Raw genomic sequence first — 25,359 nt, 5'->3', positions numbered from 1 at the left:
TTTTTTTTTTTTGGCATCCATCTAATCCTTGAAAAGACCAATCAGAGCTGGGGACTGAAGGGATTTCAGGTAGGAAGAAGCCTAGAATTACCTTTAACTTTATCTTCTCCTCTTTTCCAGTTCACTGATTGGTATTAATTTCTCCAGGAAAAAAAAAAAAAAATCTGCAGAAGCCACCCCACTGTGGGACACTATTACAGCACTTTCATCTCAAGATAAGTGAGACAAGACTCTTTTCAGAATAACTAAAACCTCAAAGGGGTTCCTCAAACCATCACTGGTGAATGCACTATGGCATCAGTTAAGTGCATCTTGAAACAACAGAAGTCACAGCATGAGGAGGAGCAAGAGCAACTGAGAACTGCTGAGGCAGCTTCATCAGGCAATGAATCCCAAATCCAAGCAGGTTTTCTGTGATCAGAAATACACCATGATGTATGCAACATTTTATGATTCAGGCAGTCATTTAGACATTAGTCATTTAGAACCTAACTCCTCTGCACACACATGAAAGGTAAACTCATGCATACAGATAGCAAAACTCCACCCATGTAGAGAGAAAGAAACCAGGAATTTGATAGTAGTAACGTAGTACTATCACAAAGATCCACCATATACACAAATTAAGGCAACTGGTTTTAAATATGCCATTCAAGGACTTTCATTCTGCTCTTGCAATAAAACACACTTGCTAATCTAACGCGTTTTCTCATCTGTAGCTCAATGCTCTTCACTTGATTAAAGCTGTAAGAACGACTGTGTATACTATCGTTCTTGGATTAGATACATTTTGGGAAAATGGTCTACACATTTACAGAACACCATCATTTGACGCTACCATCTAACTAGGATTGCAAGATTAAAAATGGACAATTCATTAAAAAAATCATTTCTAAGCACATTAGCAGCTGAAAGGGTTTGCAAAATGATACTATACCAAAGTAAATGCTTTTCAGATTTGAAACACCTTTGCTTTCTGCAAACAGATATTTCCTACCACATATATTAAAACCTTTCCTTCCAGTGCCTTAAGTTAGGGATATAAATTCAGAGGGGCTGCAAACACAGGTTCACACATTGTTCCTTTCCTAAACTTTTCAAGAAGAAACGACTACAGTCACAGAGGATATTTGGTTTCAACAAAATTAACATTATTTGGTACTCAAAAAGAGAACAGAAAACTTATAACGAGACAATACAGTATGAGCTATTAGCTGCCCAAAATACTTTATACAGTATCGAAAGTACAATCTGGTGTAACATACATTAAAAAAAAAATGCTGGTGCAAAAGTGCTTTTACAGCATTTAATAAATTAAAAACTCGCTACCAGTTAATCTTAAGGAGCCAGGTTGTTAAAGTGGTGAGGTTCCATGCATGTACATTGTTATGAATGTCTTATCTACAGCCTGTGTACACAAATACAGTAGATGATTTAAACTTGTGCTTCAGGTATTGATAAGAAGTGAAGACTATGCAATTACCCACCCTCCAATTTTAAAGATCTTGAATACACAGAAGTCTGGCCTGCACAGAGGGTATGCTTTGTACAGAATATAAATTATTAGGAATTTAAACAGTTTTTCTTATAACAAGAAATTATTAAGGAAACCCATCTTTTCTCCTCCTCCTCTTCTATTCATTCAGCTTGATGAGATCTGCGTGGAGTAGGATGACCAGGATAAATTATCATCTCCTCCTGAATTGCTCCATAAAACTTCCATCAAAGAATGATTGCTTTAAGAGTAGAATTTGCTGTTACTGACTTTCTTCTCCTTTAATCTTAAGGGGGGAAAAAAAAAAAAAAAAAAGAACAGTCAAGTTTACTAGGAATTCCTCAGAAGAAAACAGTTTACTACATTCATTTTACTTAGACACAAATGGCGAGTAACATATCAGCAACAAGTATTGTTTTTCCTGCAATAAATGGGAATAAACCAGTGATTCACACAGCTGTTCAGCATACATAAAAAGGTAAAAATATTTAAAGAAAAGTCTTCCTCCCATCCGATCAGCTCAGAAAGGAAAAAAGATCTACTTGACTGGTACAAGAAGCTTCTGTCTCCCTCACAATGCAAAGGTAGCAGCAAAGGAAACAGACCTTTCTCTCTTAATCTTTGGATAGTGCACTGACACATAAGTGACAGTTCTGTGCTCTAACAACTACTGCTTTTATCTTTTGCAGTTGGTCTGTCTGGAAGTGTGCTTTGTTCCCACACATTTAATATGTTAATAGCACTGCCAAGGACATAATTCCGATATTGTAGGAGTAAGGTGGCTTGTTTATTTGACTATACAGTCTATTTGGCTGTACGTATTTCCAGGCTTTTCTCCTAGAAAGCAGGAGAAAAGAACAAACTCTCAGGCTTACATGTTTCATTGTGATCCCTAAAACCAGGATTTCACTGAGCAGACATTTCATTGGGTCTGCTGGCCTCTAGTGGCTTGCAGCCCAGCCTCACTTCAGATATACTCATCCTACTTCAGTCACTCTTTAGATGCTTATTTTAATAAATCTGAGACCTCCTTACCATAAATCATGTTTGGACAGAGCTGCCTTGGGAAGGAGAATGATTATCAACCCACCTGCGGTTGCATGTCTCTTGATATATCTGTAGTTTGTGCTCATTCACATTAAATTCTTTTAATATAGCATCTCTGTTAGGATTCCTTAAATTCACATGGGTGTCATAAAGGAATAGCTGATTATTAAGCTCCTCCTGGCGTTTCCGAAGTTGCCGACATGAGGAATAAAGCTCTTCTTCACTTTCCTTCAAAAGAATATTGGAAATCAATGCACATTGTAAGACAGAACCAAAATGATACAGAACCAACAGACTTTGGGTGGTTATTTTGTTTTCGTAAACACATTCCATTGGTTTTCTAAAATTAGTTTTGTATGTTGTTTCTGCAACATTTATGGAAATAAACTAAGTAACTAAGAACACAGTGAAAAAAACCCTTAGGCCCATTATCTAAACCACCATACTGTCTAATAGGGGCATCAAGGACATTCCAGGAGTCATGAAGTATCTGTATCTGAAACATATGTTGGAATATTTTTCCATACACAAAGTATGTCAGCATGTTAAGGAAAGGACAGCAAATGGTGTATCACTGTGGGACATCAGATTATACATTTTAAAAGACTTTTTTAAAAAAAAAAAAAGTATTTTTGACTGTTCCACCATATTTGTGTGTTAGGTGACATATTTCTGGTGCTTTCCTATTGAAATCTAGACCGCAGGTGGAAATACTGAATAGTAAATCGGATCTCTAATATTATCAAGTGTCAGACAATCAAGAAAGGACACATCCTTTGTTTCTGTGGAGCTATGACAACCTGCAAAGGAACTGGCTAAGTATTTGAAGTATAATTTGCAGCCATCTGAATTTCTGTTGTTGTATGTGGCCCACAGGAGAATGTCTCAAAATTATCCACAAGCATAAAGTAATCATCATGATTCCCTTCATGACTTCAAATTGCTTTAATATTTCAAAACTTTGGATGCACAAGCTGTCTCCTTTATCAAGTTACTAGTGGGGAATAGTATTGGCAGGAACAAAGTCTTAATTTTTACATCAGCAGCAAAACAAGATGCACATCCTACAAGAAATGACATGCAATCAATAAACGTAACAAATCTCAACATTTTCAGAGATGGCACACTAATAAGAATGCCTCTTTTAGCACTCAGTACAGATCTAGGAAAGTTGTCATGTTTAGCAACACACCCATGGGGTTTCAACAGGTAGAGCTTCAAGATCCTTTCCTAACCCTTCTTTTTCCTCCCAAAACATAATCCTACAGCTCCCTGGTATGGCTTGAAGCAAACGGAGCAGCCTCAGTGCTATGCTACTGATTAAGTTGTAAAAAGCTTCTCCCTCAAGAATGGGATGAAACTTTGCATTCCCAAATCACAAAGGGAATAAGCAGATTGCTAATTACCAATTTGCAGGTATAATCATCAAGATGCATACGTGCTACTATTTGTTTGTGCAAAGCTAGACTTTAAAATGATGTTTAAGAATGTCCACTTCAATCTTTATGTTAAAAACATACGCTATCAAAGCTGACTGTAATCAGGAAGTGCTAAAGAGGTACACATACTTTCTGAAGCAACTAAATCAAATTTCAAACAAATAAGACACGCTTCTAAATGTAACAACAGCATCAGTAAAACAGAATTTCCGCAGTATCAGGAAGACTGGACAAAAACAACATAAGGTCCCACATAATAATTCACACCTGTGAATGCTTACTTTGCAATATTCTTGCTTCTCTATTCCTAAAGAATTTTCACAGCCATCTGTAATTTCCCTTTATATCTTTGTATTTCATCTCCAAGAGTATGCAGATGGGCTCTGTATATAAACAGGCCTGTTATTACATTATACCATTTTATGGAGGGTCATTATTTTTAAAAAAAAAAAAAAAGGAAAAAAGGGGCAGAACAGATGGATAGAAGCTTGATCTTTCCTGATGCTTCTTGAAGTATCTGGCAGAAGCTCTAGAAGTTGATTAACTATGGCAAATCTTGGTTTGCAGCAGACTGCCAAACAAAAGGAAAAATGTTTGAAAGTTCTCCTGCAACTGCATTATCACCCAGAGATATCAAACAGTGTGAAAATACAGAGCTGTGCTTCACCTTCATTTGGCCTAAGCAGAAGGGGCTTCAAGAGTGTGAAATGTGCTACTGTCAAAGGACTTGGTGCTGACAGACTGGGAGACATGCTGCTGCTACGAGCAACGCTTTAAGAGGTACTCCTGCCCCAGGCAAAGAATGATCTGAATTTCTGAAGAGGAATTAGCAATGTATCTACGCATCATGCCCATGCTCGACAGTTTAGGCAATAGCAAGTTCTTACCAGTTTTCTCAAAGGAAACAAGACAAAAATATGTAAGTTTATCTGGCCTCCTGTATCAGACTTGCATCCATGGAATATGAACATTTTAAATGTTATCTTCAAAGGACATAGATCTCTTTTCTTTATACACACCCTTGGTCTCAGCTCCTAGACTTCTCCTTCTCTCCTAACTCTTTGCTAGCCACCAGAAGAAAGCTACCACGGCTACAAAAACTGTGATTACACACAGTCATTTTACATCACATGTTCATAAGGTGGCTTTGCAAAAATCTTGACAAAGGACATTTGAAAAAGAGGCTGACATTCCTCTGTGAGGAATGTGACCGAGAATTCAAAAATTTCCATTTCAGTATGGGTAACTACAGGCACAAATCTCTCCAGAGACATAAAGACTTACTGTTCGCAGAATCTGATGGTTTAATCAGGAAACATAACGTACACTGGTCTGAACTATAACATAAGCCTAAATGGTTGTGAATGACTAGAAATAATAGGTTGCACTTCCCTCCCCCCCCCCCCATTCTGAATCAGAAGGGTACTGGAAAACACCCTGAAATCCTCACTTCCCAGAAGTGCCATAAAATTTCATCATTTGTCCTCTATGCCATTGTATTTAATAAAATATTATAATAAAATAAAAAATGAATATATAGTTATAATTGCATACATATTTAGTTCTATATAGTTACTGTATCCTAATATATAAATTATATAGCATAACATACTGTTGAGGTATGGAGACAGTCTGAGAATAAACCTGCTTTAAATCAGCGTATAAAGAAGCACCTCTGGAGCACCAAGAAATGCTCTTCACAGATCAGCCGCTTTAATGCCTGGCTTCATAAGCAAGGGATGCATCATCATCATTTTTTCCCTTATGTGTGTGAAAATACTAGTACTTCAGTCAGTTGTTTTACAGAGGCTTAAGAGAAGGAGATTAGAGCTTCAGTAGGAACCAGGATACGTCTTCCATTTGTTGGGTTATTTATGTTAATGAAATACTGGGAGAAGTAAATTTATCTTCTCTTCCTAAAGAGATTATTTTTTTTTAATGCAGGACCTTTAAAAAAATATTCTCAGAAGCTAAGACCTGAATTTAGCTAGCTTTGCACGGCATCAGGTAGTTAACATTGGAAGACAATATCCATGTTTGTAAAGGAAAAAAAAAAAACAGAGGTAATTAGTCTTTGCTTCTGCATTATTTCTTTTAACAAGTGAGTAATCTGTGTCCCCCCCCAGAGGAGAGTAACTCAATTTGCATCACTGGTCTTCCCCAATAGCTAAAGAAGTATCAGACTATACCACATCAGAAAACTAAACCCTCGCTTCCCGGTTTCCACAAAGAACTGATAACACAAGCTCTAAGTGCACAAAACAAACCAATAGTTCTCACCAGAACTTGCTGCATTTCACAATGAATCAGAAGCGAGGCTAGCTCTATGTCTTCACTATAACCATTCTTGAGAGGAACTGATCTAAAACCTAGGAAAAACAAACAAACGAAAACATACTCAAAGGAGAACTAGAGTCAAGGCAAATGGTTATCTGCAGTCATCAAAATGGTGCAAACAGTCCTAAGGACTAAGAGATCCTTCTCTGCTCAAATGCTCCATTGCCGAGAGCAGGCTTTGCTATGACAATTACAGAGAAGCAAAAGACAATAATGGCCAAAATGAGAAAAACAAGATTTCACATGCTCTTGAAAACTAAAGCCAGTTGCAGAGAGAATCAGAAAACCTACTTCTGCATATGTCCACAACTAAGGCAATTAATAAAACAAAGCCACTGACACCAAAACAGAATCTTCCCATATTTTACTCAGAGCACATAACGCTGTTGCTGAGATGTAGTCCATGGTGAAGACAGTTGAAGACACAGAAGTGGTACTAGTAAGGAGATAGGAATAATATCAAAAGTAGTGATCTTCTTACTTTCATCTCAAACACAACACGAACTAGAGAGGAAGGAAGAACCTTTATCGGAATCTCCCACTTTCAGAATAAAGAAGTCAGAATTAAACCTCTGGGTCTACAGGTACACAAGAAACTTATGTTTAACTTCCACAGAGTCACAGCACACTATCAGTAGCAATTTTAACATCTTTGTTGTGTTTTTTGCTGTTGCAAATTTTTGTATGTTTTCCTATTTCAATTAAAAAAAATCAGAAGGTGAGAGGATTGTTTTAAATACTTTCACACTATGCACCCCGTATCATAATAAACAACTAAAGGAGCAGATCAAAAGAGCACTTCTCCTTTGGCGTGTTATAGCTGCTACTGACAGCAAAATCACAATACAGCAATGCTGAACCACATTTTTCTGACTTAGCCCCATATTACACCTCCTATTCTTACCTGCTTTGATTCCTTTGATAGGAAAAGTGGCATGTGCTAAGAAATTAGGGTCACTGAACATATCCTCCTCATAAACAACAAAGCGCAGAAACGCTAGATTGGGATCATAAATTTCAAATTTCACTTGCTCTGGACACGGCGCCCAAACTGGATTAAGGCCATTGTCATCTGTAATGAAAAGGAAACATTTGCTGTATGAAGCAATAAATTCACTTCATTCATATATGGGTATGTATCCCTGGACATTTTCTGGGAATACAAAGGCCCAAAAATCCTATTTACCATCTGTCTCACATTGTAATCTCGCTTCAGTTTGTATTTGTTTATTTGTGGGGGGAGACAGGAGGAAGCTTGGCAGGGATGGAAATCCACGAAGAAAGGCTATTATTCGTCTTTAAATATACAAAATCTCCTCGGATGTGTATGTGTAAAAAAAAAAGCTAATTCATTACTCATATTCATGAGCCTCATGCTCCATATCACTAAAAGCATGGAAAGTACTGGAAAGACTGATGTACAATTGCTCAATTCTCATACTCATTTCTGGAAGACCAAGTAACTTGGCATGTGCAATACTGCCCGGAATTTTACTGTCTAAGGTCTTGGTCACTCCCCACAAAAATTTAAAATCATAAACCTCTTCTCTGAAGTACTGAAGAGCCACAACACATATTTTGCTCCTTATTCTGTATTTATCTTCCACTGCTGTCAAAGCTGTAAGTTTGAGTGGCCTGGATAATTAGATTCAAAGCCTCTTGTCTACCAGAGGAACACTGCTACATCCAGATACATTAAATCGTGAAAAGACAGCCAGTCAGTTTATTAAAGATTGTTCTGTGTTATCTTCTTACATTTAAAATTCCAATAATCAATTTTTATTTGGCTGCTGGTGAGATACTGTCCCATTTCAGTGCACTTAAATGAAGCTCCTCTACAGGCAGACACACACACACACACACCTTATCCAGAACTCACCAGGAGCAAGCTTTGATCAAACTTCTTCTGCTTTTCAGGTTATACTACTTTACAGCCATATATACCCAAGCTGTCTCTGAGGGGATGCCAGTCTTCAAAACCCAAATTTAAATAAACACAGTCTGGATCTCACAGTAGTAACTCCCCACTGGGACCAGAGTTTAGGCAAATGATTATCGCTGTAGAAGGCACTTTCAAGACAGCATTTTTTTTTTTTAAACATGCAGATTACGCAAACTTGTGCATAGGCAAAAATTAAAACAATTGTGACTTTCTACAAACTAACAGTTGAGGTTTTTTTCAAAAACTCTGATATACATTTAAGCTTCTCAAATTAACTGGCACTGAGGCAACCAGGAAAACGGTAATGTACGACTCACCAGCCAAGAGCAACAGTTACCTAATTCCTCCCCATACAGGTAGCTGACCAACTACAGACGTTGTAAATTCATGATCATCACCTACTCATTTTATGCAAGTGCACTCAGAGTATAACCATGTCCCCACGGCACAGAAAAGCACAGATACTCACTCACAACTGTTGTCTTGAATTTGTTGTTATCATATTCAGCCCCACAAATTTCTACCTCTACAAAGGGACAAGCAATGCTTCTACCAGGCTTAGGAAGATGGCGAGCACCCAAAACCTGCAAAAGAAACTACGTTATAACCACCTCCAAAGGAAACTTCACACCGTTATTTCTGTGTGGAAGGTAGCCTACAGAACTGAAGGAGAATTCACTAGAGGAAAAAAAAAAAAAATAAACCCAGAAACATGCTAAATCTCTCCTGAATATGTTTACATGTATTAAACTATCTGTGCCACCAATAATAATATCCTCCCATTCTTTGGGTGACTCAGTGATTTATGTAATGGCTGCCACTCATTGCACAGAGCATGCAGCTACAGATCAAGTTCATAACACGTTTACTTATCTTTCCTCAGCCTTTATTAGTTATCTGCTTTAAGAAACTCCTGCTTTATATTGATGACCCCTGTTTACCTTGTCTCTAAACTGTGGTGAAAAGCAGTTAATGTGTTTCTTCCTTCTCAGAAAACATACTTTTAAATGACATATCTCTTACTGAATAGCAACTGAGAACAGAAACAAGTTCAATTCACATTTGGCACTAGAAGACAACATATTATAATTTTTTTAAGTGATAAAACCCCATCTCTCTATGAGTCAGTGTACTAAATACTATGATGAATGGGGAAAAATCAGTTTACTATTTTTTCTGCTTAGTTTCTCTCTTTCATTATAAACATCTTTCATCCACACTGGAAATTTCTAACCTAGTTAGTCTGCTGCTAACCAATCTCCAATAGGACATTTCTATTAAGAAGTCATTAGGTTGGAAATGCACGTTAGTCTATTTTATTAACAATTATATAAAATTATCCTAGGATTGTGCTTTCAATCCTATACCATGTGCTTCATTAGCATAATAAAGATAGTGTTTCCTATCAGGAACCAGTGGAATTACTTTTATTCTCCAACACTGACATTTAAAAACAGTATTTTGACAATCTGTCAGGTCTTGCTATGAAACATAATAGCTTTATTTTTAGTTGTATAGATATTTATGACTTGTAAAAAACATAATTTACAAAGGAGATTTACCCTCACTGTCATAATCATCTGCAATTTCCTCTTCGATTCATTTGGCATTGGGTCATATTCTTCATTTCGCATGCTTTCTGGCTGCAGAACATAGCCAGTGCGTCCATTAAGCGAAAACAAGGCATGGTTCAATTGCATGTATTTATCTAGGGAGAGAGTTAAACAGTCATAATAGAAGAAAAAAACATTTGAATAAAGCTAAGGAACTACCAGAATAATGGCTCCTGCGTGCAGTTCCTCCTGGTTGCCACTATCTCAGAAAGAGCTGGAAAGGTAAGTTGGAAGACTCAGTTCTCTTCAGTAACTGAATTTGACTGGTCATTTCTCACCAATTTTAATCCAAATAAATTCATCTCCATTCACAATTAGTTTCCTATCAGTGTGTCATAAGCTAGCTGGCCCTTATTTGGATGTTGTGTACAGCTTTCCCTGTGGGTGAACAATGGTTCATCCACCTGAACTTCAGAGTAACTATCTCTGCTTGCTTATCATGAAGAGATAAAGGTGGAATAAACCTTTCAGAGGTAACAAGTGCGTTAGTCTCGCTCAGCGACAGGGAGACTGATTTTGGGGGACCAGCTCTAGCAAGGGACTCACATACGCAAGCTAACTTTAGTTTCTGCATCTCCCTTCTTGCTGTGAATTACAAATCAATAGGATAGCAACGATGATTAGAATGGCAGAGGGTCCATAAAGGGGCTCGTTAATGGTGAAATGGAAGGCAGATGAAACCCTTTTTCAAAAGGAATATTACCTGGAGTTTGGAAGTTAAGAGCCACCATCTGAGAGCCACAAAGCCAGAGGCGAAACGGGTCATAGTTCGATGAGTCAACCCTCTGCCCTTTAGGATAGACACGCGTCAGTCCCTTCAGGTTGTATTTCAGCAACTCAACTGGCTTTTGCTTAACAATATTTTCTGCCTTGGTTTCCACGAAAGAGCGAATTTCTTTGAAATCAGGATTTTCTACAGAAGGGAGGGAGGAAAAGAGTCATTACATTACTAAAGGAAGAAGGAAGTCGACATTTATGCTGTATTTCTACTAACATTTTGGTTCACTTTGTTTTGCTTTGTCCTTTAATGCAGCAATTTCCACTGTTTTAATGCAGACACAGCAAATTGGTTGAACACCAGGTCTGAAAGCTAAAATTGCCTGCCTGCCTCATGTTTTGCAGCAGGGCAGATAGTCTGTAGTCATGCTCTCATCTCATCATTGCTAATAATGCACTTCTGACCACTGCAAGACATATTTAAATGAGACATCTTTTCCTAGGTTTAAATGGAGAGAAGGGTGAGCCAGGGTTACCCAATGCCTCAAACAATGACTGTAATTATAATGTCTTAACCATACTGACAGCTTATTAAAAATGTTTGCAAAGAAGATTAAGGAAGAAGGGCACATTTCCTGGCTTCTCTGGAATAAGAAGTACATATTTCAGTGTCAGATTCTACACCCACACTTACACAGACCCCAGTTCTCATTTATATTATGAAACTATTCCCAATAGCTTACATAAATGGCAAATACACCATTCCTATAGCTTATATAAATGGCAAATGCATAACAAATCCATTTTGAGGGTTCTTTACAAACAAATTGCAAGTGTTCAGTCAGACTTTTTGGTCTTCAAAAAAGTCAACTGACACATATATAGTGAACTTCCCTATGAAAGTTATATTGAGATGTCTTTAGTCAACTAGGTTAGAAATTTGTGACAGTTGCAAGATCTCTTCTTTTAAAGACTCCTTTCTAATGGAAATTCACAAACATTGAGAAGCTTTCTAGTCCTTACTGTGATTTTACTGACAGCAAAAATGCAGTGCTATGGGAAATGAAAGCCTGGATAGTTTCACAATTGTTCTTGTCTCCTCATTTATGATCTTGTTTCTTTGTCTCATATGACTAATTTGTTCCACATTTGGTACCACACTTAAGCCTTAACAGGTTGAGACGTACGTTCAAAATAATTCTAATAAACCATAGGCTTTTACCTGACATTTTATAGTATGAATATCATCAAGTTCCCAAGTGTGCAATTCAAATTGCCACTGAAAACTCTCCATGGGTGATGCAGAATACTTTTTCCCCGTAGAGAAAGGATAGATTTTATCTTCAGTTCTATAATTTCAACTAACATCTGTACCGATTAGTAGAAAAGTTAAAATTCAGGTGTAATATTAAAGAAAGTACCTAAATTGTCCTTGGTTTTGCTTGTTGGCTTGCAGTAGATTACCAGATCAGATAATTCAATAGCAATCAATTGATTCTTTTCCCAGTATTTCCTCCTGTTCTCCTGTGAAATTTAACATTTTAGATTACAGATACACTGGATATTATGGTACAGTAACTCCAGGGCATACTCTAACAAAAATGACAAAGTTGATCCATTTCTCTTCACCCAGATTCCTATTTGATACTTAGAACACCTACATAAATGTTGTGTACCCAGTTCAGAGAACAGATTAGTGTGTGTTTGTTTCTTAAAGGAAATGTTTCTGAGCTTCCCTGAATCAGTCCTACTCAGGAGCAGGGCAACAATGCTTTACTTTTAAATAAAATTTAATGTGGTTCTACTCTGTTGTAGATATGTTATTGACTCTATACCTCGTGTAAATGCAAATGTATGAAGAAAATAAAATGTTAAATGTAGTTAAGTTTCTCACTGTTTATCATTTTGAGCAGGACTTAGGTCTTGTTACTAACTCCCAAACAGCTAAACTTAAACCCTATGAGTATCATTCCTGTAATTTTCTATTTGCACATCAAACCAACAGCATCATGTATGGTAAATCATGTGCAGTCATGTAGACATCATCACTAATAAACCTAGTAGCTACTTCCCTTTTTGTAAGCACCTGCTATGTGGAAGCTGAGCCAAGGTCTTTGCAACCAGAGGCTGGAAGCCACTGAAATCAGCAAGACATTCCCCGAATGGAGACATTTTGGCTGGAGGCTTTTCAGACATAAGAAGCAATTACAGGATAGAACATGTTAGAAGAGCCCCATACTGAACTGCTATTAGCTTTGGTACAAGAGGTTATGAAGCAGCAGCAATTAGGAAGTCTTCCAAAAGAATTCCCTCAAGAAGATGAACTGAAGAGGAAAGAAAAATCAGAGAAGCTGATGGGTTTCTACAATGTTTCAATGAACCAGAGATTATACATCGAGGTCCAAGAAAAGCAAAGAGGAATATAGCATTAAGACTTGAAATAGCTTGGGGAAAAAACTGCAAACACAGACCTCATGGTACTTAGTGATACACCAGTTTCCCAGACATTGCACAACAGAATGTGGTGCTCCAAATAGCAAAGAAGCATTTCAAGATGCTGTGAGCTCATCTTTAGACATGACCCTCTAGAGATACCCAAACAGGAGAGCTAGCATTGAACAACAATTCCTAGGAGCATGGCAGGTGTTAGTATTAGAGATGACACGTTATATGAAGCTCAGATATTTTTACCTTTTTATATACAATGTACACAGCCCAAAAATAAAGTGAAACCATGTCTGTATCATACTGTAGCATCGTGTTGACTCACTATGCTTTTTCCTTCCCCAAAATTCAGACTGTTAATTCTACGGGCAAGAAAGGCTTTTCCTTGTCTTTTTCCCCTCCCCATGCTGCAGCCTATCATGTGAGCTTTCAAGAGGCCAAACGGAGAAAAGCCTCCTGATTGACAGAAACAAATTTTAAACTATCTTTGAAGACAGGCTGTTTAATACTTCTCTTACTGTACAGAGGGAGAGAAAGCTGGCAAGCTCCTGAAGAGCCATTGATGTACTATAAAAAACATTCAATTTAGAGACGTTTCTTCTAGGCCGTGTTTCTCTTTTTCTTGTTTTTATTTCTAAATGAAAGCCTTGCAATAAGGACCACATCTCTCTTCCTCCAACAATACATCAACAGTTCCTGTTGCTTCTTCCCTTGCTGAATTTGCTGTCTCCTCTGCTTGAGATACCAACTTTCTTGCTATAAATAGGATTTTGAAGACCTTCAGAACATTACTACTCCAGAGGAAGGATAAACAACACAAGCCAACATGATACTGAAACATATTTTCCATCGTTCATACCACCCACTTAGTAATAAAAGTGAAATAAAAGTGAAAAAAAAATAATAAAAAGTGAATAAAAGCAAGAAAGGAAAAAGTACACCTAAGCATAGTCAACAGAAGGGCTTGATCATGTCAGAAACTTCTTAAATAGACAAGTATTTGGAAACACTATTAAAGAACTGGCAAATCCATAACGTGGTTATTAGTTACAAATAAAGTATTTGCCTAAACAATTACCTATTCAATTCTGCATTCACTGCAAAGCAGAGTTAGTAAGGATACAAAGGTGCAACAAAGACAGTATTCTGCTGAAAAACTCCTGTTAACACAAAACCAAAACGTCTTCTGATGACTGGCACTCTGCTATCTTGAGTACTATTCCCAAAAGAGTTCAGGGGACAAGATTCATGGCATCAATAAAACGAACAGACAAGCAGTAACATGCAAGATAGTCTAGGATCAGGTCTTAGCAAGGTTTAGCAGTATATGGTAGCTAAAAAACAAACAGTATTGTAAACTTATAACAGTACGTTATAAAATACCAGGTATATTTTTTATCAATACCAGGTGTGTGTGTATATATTTTTTTTTATTTCTTATTTTTTAATCGATACCTCTTCCGCAGTTTTCCACGTGATTTCACGGATACTTTGGTACCATTCAAAGAGTTCTTCTACTTTATCAGTTGCAAACTCAACACACGGATCTTCTGGATTCTTAGGTTCCAGAATGAAGACAAAAGGCTTTTTGTGTTTCCCTTGTGGCATTTTCACTGTTAAGCAACACAGTAGCAAGAAGTTTATACTAAAATCTAGAAGTAGAAGCTGCCATTGATCTGTTACAACAGCTAGTAGTTGTAACAGCTGGCCATGGTAATAAAAGCTCTTATGGGTCTGAACAGTTAGTATTAACAAGTTTAATCATACTAATTGTATTAGCTGTAGTAATACAAATATTCTTCAAAAACAAATCTTTTATAGTAAAAACAATAAAACTTTCTCAATACAGAAAGCCCACATGTAAGAATCAGAAAATACATACCAACGTTGTATGTATTGAGTACCAGGATGCCACGACATAGAGAGCCTAATGGATTGTCCTCGATAATCTGTGAAAAACATGAGTTAAATCTGACCCTCAGCCTTCTCAATTGCATTTAAAGAATATTAACAAATAATAAATACACACCATTAAATCTACTCTCAGTTTCACTGAAAGCATGCACTCTGTAATATTTAAAAGCCTACTTCCATATCAAGAATTTCTCGTTCTGAGAAACAGATGAGAACTTCTGTAGTGAGAGTCAAAATGAGGACTGCAACTTCTGCCATGACACAACCACTTATTTTTCAAGTCTGCTTAAAGCCACTATCATCAGAAGAAAACAAAAAATCTAATAAACGTATTTTCCTCCAAAGGCTCCTGGCAAATCATTGGAAGTATTTAACAACAACAACAGAATAATGTAACGTTTTATAACATTTAATATAACGTGTAACATTTAATACTCCAAAACGTTAAATATTTTTGTCTTCTTGTCATAAATAGATCTTTGTTCACGACTCTGGACTAGACTTTTTAGACCCATTTGACAATCAGTATAAAGGTTAGTTATGCATCAAAACACGATCCTGGACTGTGAATATGAGAATGATGTGTTTGGGCACATGGTTTTTCTATTTGCAAATATCTAGGGAGTAATTACACAGGCAAACTAGTTTCAGGCACATTATTGTTTAGATAAGCTATCTGAAAAATCTATACTGGTATGATTTTCATTAGCATGAAATCATTATAACCTCCTAAAACCCAAGCAAATCAGTTATCTCTTTAAGTAGTTTTCCTTGATGGAAGTCCTGAGAAAAATACTCGACAGCACAGAGAACAGTGAAGAATGCATTCATTTCTTTATTCTGCATTCCCTCAAACACAACATGCAGAGTCATAGTTCCATAAACTAGATTTCCACTTCCAGAGGGAAAGATCTTATAGGGAAACACAGCAGACAAACCTTAAACCTCAGACAAGCCTCAAACCTCACCTGGCTTTCAAGCTCAGCAGAGTTATCAGATGACATGTCTTCAACATAATTAGATGGAAAATAGTGTTGGACTTTTTCTCCATAATCCCCCTTCCACCTAAATTAAATTAAAAAAAAAAAAAAACAGAGGAAAAAAATAGTTAAAGAGCTTCAACAGGCCATTAATGAAGCAATAATCTTCAATAAATTGGTCATTGATACCTAACACTAGCTTCTCTAGCTGGCAGTCACCAAAATATAAGTGATGAAGTAGCTAAAAGCTCTAACAAAGTGATCATTAACTGTAGTAACAGATCATTTCAGAGGGATTACAGTTACTGTAAACTGCAATTAATGACTTAAGAGGCTTTTCCCCCTCTAGTACTAAAAACACTATTATGTGGTTGATTGCACTGCAGAAACTACAGGGAAATATTAGGTTCCCAAGCTTTCTAAGCAATTTGCAAGCCAGCTAAGAAATAAAATCTCTTATGAAAGGAGACCATACAGATAACTAAAAAAGTGGATTTGATCCCTGAGAAGTACCAAGCAGACGAAAAGATACACAGCAATAATGACAATGGTAATAGATGTGTGATTTCCCAGAACAGACAAGTGTTCAGGAAGTATTCATGTAGCAAAGGAAAATACTGGATACGCTGGGATATGAAGGTTCTGCATAGTGAGGCTTTAGTGCTATAGGGCAGAACAATGAAAAAGACAAGAAAAGAGACTTGAATTTGAGGTTTTTCGGTTTTGTTTAATAAACTAGAATTAAGATTTGTAGGACCATAGTTAATAAGCAGCAAATAGTTTTTTAAAAACCTACTACCCAAAGCTTAATTTTTTTTCTCCCATCTAGTAAGTCACTAGAAGTTTTCCTATGAGGAATCTTTGTCCTTACCAGCCTCCAGTTTCCTTTGTGACATTATGAATTAGAGCTCCTCGACAGAAGCTCAATTCATCACTTCTTTTGGCTCTGTAGTCATACAAGGCTTTCACTGTTCTCTGAGGCTTTAAGAGAAGCAAAACAAAGGGGTCATCTATAGGGGGACGGGTCATAAAGTGATCAGTAATGCAATTTTTTATTTTTTATTTTTTTTTATAAAGGGTGGGGAGAATGGAATCAGATTTATTTTTTTTTAAAAGCTTAGAAATTGCAATACTAAAGTTCCAGAGTGACATCTATTGGTGGAAGTAAGTAATGCTACTTAACTGCTATTCTTTGAGTACCAGCTTGGAAAAGAAAAATTATAAAAAAAAAGAGTACACCAACATAATTACTGTAGCTAAATAAATAAATAAATAAAATAAAAAAAGTGAAATATCAATCAACTATCCTCATCACATGTATTCATATGCTTCTGTAGCTTATAGACTTAGATGCAGTCTAAAAGCCTCCACTTCCAAACCACATCAGCTATCCTGGTCATATTTCCTTTAGGAAGACATCTAGTTTCAGCAGAACAAGCAATTGCTTTATCTTGAATTTCCTACCACTTGAATTTATAGTAAATGGTACCAATGTAAACGGTAGTTGCAATGAAAAAAAATTGAAAATGAAAAAAAGACAAAAAAAAATTTTTTTGCAAAAAAAAGCAAAAAAAAAATTTTTCAATTACAGCCGCAGAATTTACAAGCAGGTGAACTTTCATAAGAATCTACAAGTCGAAGGCCCTAACAAGAAGTAGAGAAGTAGCTGTTTGCTGTGTCACTTGTTATTTAATTTTGGAAGCATGCCCAAATAAGCACAATTGATAAATCATAATATGTCCACAAACATTTGGGCAAGAAGTTCCCAAATTCCCAATATGGGTAAATCAATACAGGATTTGCACACAAAGTATGTAGGTACAAATTTTAAGAGATACTAGAAGAAAAGTCACACTTTAAAAGTTCTGCTGTCTAGTCCTCCATAAATCAAGCACCCTAACATTTTCAATTAACCTTTTCATTTCTACTAACAGGAAGTCAACGAACAATTCTCATCATTTTCAGAAGTCTAAGAGAAAATGTGAAGGCCATCTCTCCTTAAGCGTACCACTGTAGGGTTGATTTCACTGGGTTCCACATACATCTTGACATCATAAAGGGAGTTTATATCTTTTTCCTAAAAATGGGAAAAAAAGGAAAAATGATACGTTACATGAATCAAAAATTGGAGAAATAATTAATGTTAATGGAACAAGAAATTTTTGCTGAAACCACCTTTCTGACAATATATAGGCAAATAGAAGAGGAGGAAAGCCAGACACCTATGTTAAGCTCATTACTACAGTTGAACACAGCTGAATACGAGTTTGTTATTTAACTTGTCTGCACCTCAGTTTAATGAACAGTTAATACGATGAAACAGCAATGCCTCACCAAATTTTCTCTTAATCAAATAGTTTTGAGATTGTGAGTACCGTTCTGGGCACAACAGTGGAAGGCAATACCCACGCTCACAATTTCTGTGTTACATTACATTAGTTCCAGCAGTGGTTTCACTGTTAGATAGAAACTCTAAGACAAGAAAAGTGGTTTCAATATACACAGTCATATTTATTCTTTTATTGGCATCTGCATGATCAATTTAAGATCTCTGCCCACTCCCATAACAGAAGGGACAACTGTGGGTGAACCTATTATCAAAAACTTGTTTCAGCAAAGCTACACCCCCATTTCACAGACTGCTTAAGCTTCCCTGAAGGACATCTATCATAACCAGAACCAAACCCAGCTCCACCAAGTCCAGATCTGGGACTCAAAGGTCCATCACTCACCGTGCTGTAGCGCTCCAGCAGCTCCTCAGTCACTGGGTAACGCAATTTCATTTTCCTGTACAGAGGGTGCTTCTCATAGTATGTTACAAGCTCCACTAAACTCTCAAAATAGGCCGAGGTTCCAAGCACAAAATGGGGACCTTCTTGCCGAATTCGGAAGTGCTTCACCTTCCCCTCAGCTCTGTGAAACAAGTACAGGTGTTGTAGAAGGTATTGGTACTTGGCATAGTGAAAGCACCAGTGCTGCAAACTAGACCAGAACAACTTTGTGCATCTTAATCATATGAAATTGTTTCTTCCTCTTCCAAAGCATCTTTTATTCAAATCAAATTCCATTTGCCTGATTGAATTCACAAAAAGACATTCTCACTTTTCTACAACATGCAGGGCCTTGGGACAAATCCATGTTTTTGCCTAGATTAAATTTCCCTATTTTTTTTCCCCACTACACATGGGTATTCTGTCACTTTCATACTAACTTAAATGTCTTGAATCAGACAGAGTCCCTCTGGAATCCGCTGCTGCTGATCTGCTCCTGTCCCTAAGCAACAAGACAAGCTTGCTTCAAATGTGATTTGATTTGAAGGCACAGTGGAGAATGCCATAAGTCTACACATTTTATTAATGTTGTTACAGGAACCACAGTTTCAAAAATATTTTCCCTGGCAATAAAAGCCTACAAGTAAATAGAAAATAGCTTCATTCTGACAGATAACAAATTAACTTTGGTCAGTTATATGACAAGGCAGGATTTCCAGAGGATAAAGGCCTCGAATTGCTGCTGAACCAGCACCAAAAGGAACTTCAATCTAGCACCCTGCGGCAGGGAGCATCAAAGAAGTGAAGACAGGTCATGCACAGTTCTGTATAGGAAGAAAGGGACAGTTGGTGCCCAAATGCTCTTTATAATAGCATAAAGGTTTATTCCAGTCACAGACTAAGGTTGTACAATTTCTTAAACGCTTTTTACTACATGTGGACCTACTATACAAATTAACCATACTAATTACTCAAAATTTGATGGCATGAATTTTATGACTCCAAAAAGCCCATAGCATTTTTAAATGAGAAAAACCAGAACACTGTTGGGCTACTATGTAATGTATTCATATCCATCTTTTCTCACCTGAAAGTCATGGCAAACGAATCAGGCTCATCTCTCTTCCTAATCAGAAAGGCTCCATCTCGAGGAATTCGCATCAGCATGTCTTCTGCCTCTCCCCGACTCAAGTTGCTATAGTACCAACTACAACAGTCAAAAATCAAAATGGACAAAGGATTACAAAGCTTGTCACATGTCATTCAGTAACAATAACAGTGTTACTGCTGATACTAATGATAGAATTGACGTTACTAATAATAGAATGTTACATATATAATGTAATATATATAACATTATAATGACATAACGTTACTAATGATAGAATCTCAAACACTACAAGAAAAATAATTCATTTAATATTTGTATTTATTTTATATTCAGACAGGCTGAGAGAGTTGGATTCATTCAGCTTAGAGAAGAGAAGGCTCCGGGGAGACCTTGTAGAGACCTTCTGGTACCTAAAGGGGTGCTGCAGGCAAAATGAGGAAGGACTCTTTATTGGGGAGTGCAGTGATAGGACAAGAGGTAATGGTTTTAAACTAAAAAGGGGAGATTGAGATTAGATATAAGGAAGAAATTCTTCACTGTGAGGATAGTGAGATACTGGCACAGGTTGCCCAGAGCAGCTGTGGATGCCCCATCCCTGAAGGTGTTCAAGGCCCAGCTGGATGGGGTTTTGAGCAACCTGGTCTAGCGGAAGGTGGGCAGGAGGGCTGAACCTAGATGATCTTTAAGATCCCTTCTAGCCCAAACCATTCTATCATTCTACAATCTAAATCCTTTCAGTCAGAACTTAATTATGCCTTTCACTGTAAGTACGGTCCTAATGTACCTTCACTGTAGCTGTGACCACTTCTACTGCCAGTACATTTCCACCTTATACATAAATACAGAAAAGCCAAACCCTTAAATTGTACCGTCCTCTCATGCTGGCTTCAGAAGTTATCCGTGGGCACACGGTGACTCCCAGATCACAGGGGAAAAAAAAAGAAACTTAAGGCCACAGATTTATATTTCTCAAGCAAAGGAGATTTTCTTTTTTTTCTGATTGCAGAGAAAGCAGATCAAAGGGCAATAACTAGAGTGCTCTGCCAACAAACAAGAGCAAGCTCTTCCCAGGATCTATGTCAGGCAAATAGCAGCTGGAAATAAACACCAAGCTACACTACTCCCAAACAGCATGGGGTCAAGTAAGCTTAACCAACTCTGACAGGGGTCAGTTGGAAGTGGGGATTAGGGAAAAGTAACTCAGTTTGGGCTCACTGCCCCAGTAATAGAAGTTTCCAGATGGCACAGACCATGACCACTTAGTTGACAGGTCACAGTCAACTACTAAATATCTAACCCACTGGGTACTGTAAAACACTGAGCAGAGAACGAAGGAATTGCACACTTCCACAGTATTACAGTTCTCACTGATTGTTCTAGCTGTTTCTAGTAAATTGCTTTCCAGGTGACTGCTCTCTGTTTTACCATGTTCTCACAAAGTCTGCGATCTTACTCAGCATCCTACTGGGAAGCTTCTTCCTCCGATATCCACAAACAAGCAACGCTCAGGTGTGCTCCTGAATCTGGGGAATTTTCTACGCAAAAATCCAAGACCATCAAACAAATGTACAAATACTCTGTATCATAACAGCCCTGGTGCTTGCCTTCTGCTGTACATACTCTTTATTTTCGTGAGGACTGGGATTAGGCACAGCATCCGTCAGACGCAGCTCAAATTCAGCACATCTCAAGTGGGCCTCTTTGTAGTGTTGAATGAGATCATAGATGCTATCAAAAGTGAGGTTGTCTGTCAGGTAGTATTTCACAGTGTCCCCATCACTTGAAGAACGGATACGGCAGTGCTGGACTCTACCTGACCTCCTGAAGATGTGAAGAGGGGGATAAGGAAAAGAAAGGTATTTAACAGGTTTTATTCTTTTAAGTGTTTCCTCAACCATTTCTGGTTAACTGTATGGTAAGCAAGAAATCCTTACTAACTCTTAAAATAACTGAAGTAACAACAGCAACAAAAATCCTGACCAGTGATAATGACAGTCCCAAAAATATTATTTTTCCACCCACAGTGGTTCAAAAGGTGACCAACACTTACTCCCTTCAAAGTTTGTTCATTTGTTCTGACAACAACCACCAAACAAAACAAAACCAACCAAACAAAAAAAAACATCACGGAAAAATCCATTTCCCCCCCAGGGGACTCTTTCATTGAAGAGATCGACCTCTGCTAATAAAGGTAAACTCACGAGACAATGAGTGTGGAAAGTGTGGATCAGTGTGAAAAACAATAATTTATCCTAAAACTAAAAAATCAAATATTGGCCCACTCACTCAAGAAATAACAAATCATACATCCTGACAGAATGGAAAAAGGAAAAAGATATAATAGTGAGTCCCCTCTTGACAACTGCAACACTTCAAATAAAGTCTGCTTTGCCAAAATGCACTATTCAGTGCACGGAAGTTCTATTTAGAAGGTAGTCCCTCAATCCCATGAATACCATTCTAGTAAATATAAACACCTTATTCCTATTTACTCTCAGCTACACATGCACATTGACAAAATGCATATATTTTTATGCAATGCCATAAGATAAACAAAACCCATGTAAAATTTTTATGATGATCATCATACCAGAATGACAAGGTGCAATCATTAGGGAAAGCCTCACTTTCCCTAACTAGGAACGTCCCATCCTTGCCACCCATTTCAGCACAATATTCCTGGAGCAGCTTCTCAGCAGTTGTTCTCCCCTCTTTCATTTTCCCATGGAACCACTTCTCTTTTAAGTGCAGTTCAGTACGTTTTACCTCCTAGACCAGAAAATAAGAATTTTTATTGCCCACTTTATGATTCTAATACAAAGTACTTCTTATTGATATAACAACCTTCTATTTCAGGATTTCAGCTCTTCTCAGACGTAACTCTCCTTCCACAAGCAATCTGATCACCTTCATAGGCACACTTGACTCTCTTCCTCAGTCAAGCCACTTCTTTGGATCAGTGACTAGCTTAATCCTTAATTAAATATGTAATCAACATATTGAGAAATATGTTGATAAAGTGAAAGAACACAGCAGTGCAAATGCTATTTTATATTTTCAAAGGAAAGCACCCTACTGCAAATTCACAAAGTTTCTATTCCACTTTTTCCTGGAATCATCTCTGTTCTCACTTACACATTAATGATTTTAATAACATTGACATCTAGGTGAATGGATAAAAGGGTTTGCATGTGCAGAGATCTCTCTGAACTATGCACATACACGTTAGAAATGAAAGAGTATGCATGGAAATCAGAAAAAGTCAGAACAAGAAACCACGGTGAACATAGCTGAGCCTCATGCTTCTGTTTTACCAAGCACGACAGACAAGCAATACACACCGATGACAAACACTTTGCATGTGTGAAATGAATAGCATGCACTATTGTGCACTGTGTAAAAGGTGCGCTGTATTAGTACACAACAAACCTTAGTTCATCAGACTGCCTAGTCTGAGAACAGCAATACTTAGCCAAAGGCATATAAGAACTTTAATTGTCAGTGGGCACATCAGCATTAGCATTTAACCACCAAAATCATATTGCCTTGTCCTTGTACTCACCTTTGTATGTCCTCCATTAGCCAAAGGGAAAAAAGATATTTTATTTAAAATAGGGTTAGCTGGAGTACCTTAGCAAAGACCCCTTTTTAAAATATTTATTTGCAGATACATGTGTTATCTGATACAGATCCTCTACAATTTCAGTAATGTCAGCATAAAAATATGCATCTGTAAACACTGAAATAATCTGAGAGATTAAAAAGAACAGGTTTAAGCAATAAAAAGTAGCCATCACCTTTGATGAATCTTCATCAGCATTCTGTTCTATATCATCACTGAATGAAAGCTTTTCATCAGCAATAGCACAGTAGTGCCGAGTCCATTTCTAGAAGTTGAGAGAGATTAAAACCATTAACGAAATGAAGAGAACTAATTATAATTTCCAGCTAGGTGCAACAGTAAACAGAATGCCTTCTTCTCCTCGCTCACATTTCACAAACTGAGGACATTACACAAATATTGAGAAAATTCATATGCATATTACACAGCATAGTAGCAAACTTTAGCAAATGTCACATAAACAATACCTGTTCTATTGTGTCCCACATGTAAAGTTCTCCTTGTTGCTTTTTTTCTTCTTTCTTATCTTCTGGGTTCACATCAATGTCTCCCTTCGGCCCTAGTTTTTTGTGCTAAAAAGAAAAGAAAAAAAATTAAACAGCACATTCATATGCTCATAGAGAATTACATATAAAATTGATCATACAGTCTCAGTGCACTCAGTATTACTGGAGTTATTTCCCTTCATTGCCCAGCTTTCTCCTGTTATTGCCATAACAGCAGCTGTTCCACAAAGCTTTATGTAACCTTGGTGGAATTTATCTCAAAAATGTAAATCTCATGATAAAGATTTAAAAAGATAGTACAGATATCATTCAAGCAATGAAGAAAAAGCAAGTCTGATAAGAGCTCGCAATTCCTTACAGGACAGAAAGCTTGAAGTGAGACTTGCATAACAAGAAATAACGACAAGACAATAAACATTCAGCAGAGAGCAGGACATAGGGAAAACCATAAGGAACCAAAAAAATACACACACAAAAAAAATCAAGAACAGAAGAGGAATTAAAATGAAGGGGAATCCACTCTTCTAAAAGAAAAATGATCAGACATGATATCTTGTATGAGAAGAGGGGTGAGTTCTACTTTCTTCTTCTCCTTGTCTTCTAAATCCTAGTTTAGAGAGAACACTACAACTCCAGTGTAGAAACAGAAGAGGTAAACCCAGGAAAGACCTGGGTACTGCTACACAGTTAAGCCCAGATCTGTCCAGCAAAAGGCAGGTTACTGCACAGATGGCACCAGTGCTTGTAGGGGAGTTGAGACAGCTCTCAACTAATTGCTACTGAAGTTCATGGGGTTTTTGTGCAGCACATAATTTGGCTGACAGAAAAACACAAGCCAGAATCCTTGAGAAGCATTTTGCATTAAATCCTAGTATGTCCTCAGTTACAATGAAAAATGATGTTGTGAAAATTTAGACCATCCTAATGCAGCAATGAAAAGCTTATGACAGGGCATGACAGGGAAGAGCAGACAGCAAGTGAAAATAGCCCACAGAGCTAATCCTTGTAGAAAAGGTTGAACAGATGAAATTGCAATAGCTGGACTATTCTAAAGGAAGACTAAAAAAAGGAAGCAGACTAGCTACAGCATAAAGAGCAAAATAGACAAGAATAGTTTTTGTTGCAACTTCTATGATTTTATCCTTGTAAGACCATTCCTTCTCTGAAAGTACATTAGAAACTTTTGTAAGTGATCAGTGTGCTTTCATATACACTCGTTTTCAATTAACTACAGGCTGAAACAATACAACACAAGCTATGTCGAAGGGCAAGGCTCAGCAATTGAAAGTGCTCACAAAAAGCAGTGGCTCAAGGGGCTAAAGAACATCACACACTTAAACTGCAGTTAATGATAGGATTAATCCTCTCATAGCTTGTAGTTTTCAAATACATTCAGTTCTGTGTCTTCTATAGGAAGATT

General features: G+C 37.3%; 1 protein-coding gene across 6 annotated transcripts in view; it reads right to left on the bottom strand.

Annotated features, from left to right (window-relative positions):
• Positions 1-1,129: 1,129 nt before the first annotated feature.
• PLCG2 (phospholipase C gamma 2) overlaps positions 1,130-25,359 on the bottom strand; it is a 70,328-nt gene continuing 46,098 nt past the window's right edge. For all 6 annotated transcript variants that reach the window (XM_083851654.1, XM_083851656.1, XM_083851655.1 and 3 more), the window contains 19 exons: positions 23,901-24,005; positions 23,609-23,698; positions 22,402-22,580; positions 21,432-21,632; positions 19,788-19,907; positions 18,662-18,842; positions 17,938-18,006; positions 16,801-16,910; positions 15,918-16,014; positions 14,918-14,984; positions 14,491-14,648; positions 12,012-12,114; positions 10,577-10,786; positions 9,823-9,968; positions 8,730-8,844; positions 7,223-7,390; positions 6,262-6,350; positions 2,586-2,770; positions 1,130-1,781 (listed from right to left, as the gene is read on the bottom strand). In XM_083851654.1, coding sequence (XP_083707780.1) covers positions 1,739-1,781; positions 2,586-2,770; positions 6,262-6,350; positions 7,223-7,390; positions 8,730-8,844; positions 9,823-9,968; positions 10,577-10,786; positions 12,012-12,114; positions 14,491-14,648; positions 14,918-14,984; positions 15,918-16,014; positions 16,801-16,910; positions 17,938-18,006; positions 18,662-18,842; positions 19,788-19,907; positions 21,432-21,632; positions 22,402-22,580; positions 23,609-23,698; positions 23,901-24,005 — 2,436 coding nt within the window. In that variant the 3' untranslated portion in view covers positions 1,130-1,738. The remainder of the gene's footprint in view (positions 1,782-2,585; positions 2,771-6,261; positions 6,351-7,222; positions 7,391-8,729; positions 8,845-9,822; positions 9,969-10,576; positions 10,787-12,011; positions 12,115-14,490; positions 14,649-14,917; positions 14,985-15,917; positions 16,015-16,800; positions 16,911-17,937; positions 18,007-18,661; positions 18,843-19,787; positions 19,908-21,431; positions 21,633-22,401; positions 22,581-23,608; positions 23,699-23,900; positions 24,006-25,359) is intronic.

Source organism: Anser anser (assembly GCF_964211835.1).
Source record: "Anser anser genome assembly, chromosome: 11".
Lineage (NCBI taxonomy): Eukaryota > Metazoa > Chordata > Aves > Anseriformes > Anatidae > Anser > Anser anser.
The sequence above is the reverse complement of the archived record's forward strand: the minus strand, read 5'-3'. Positions and strand labels throughout refer to the sequence as shown.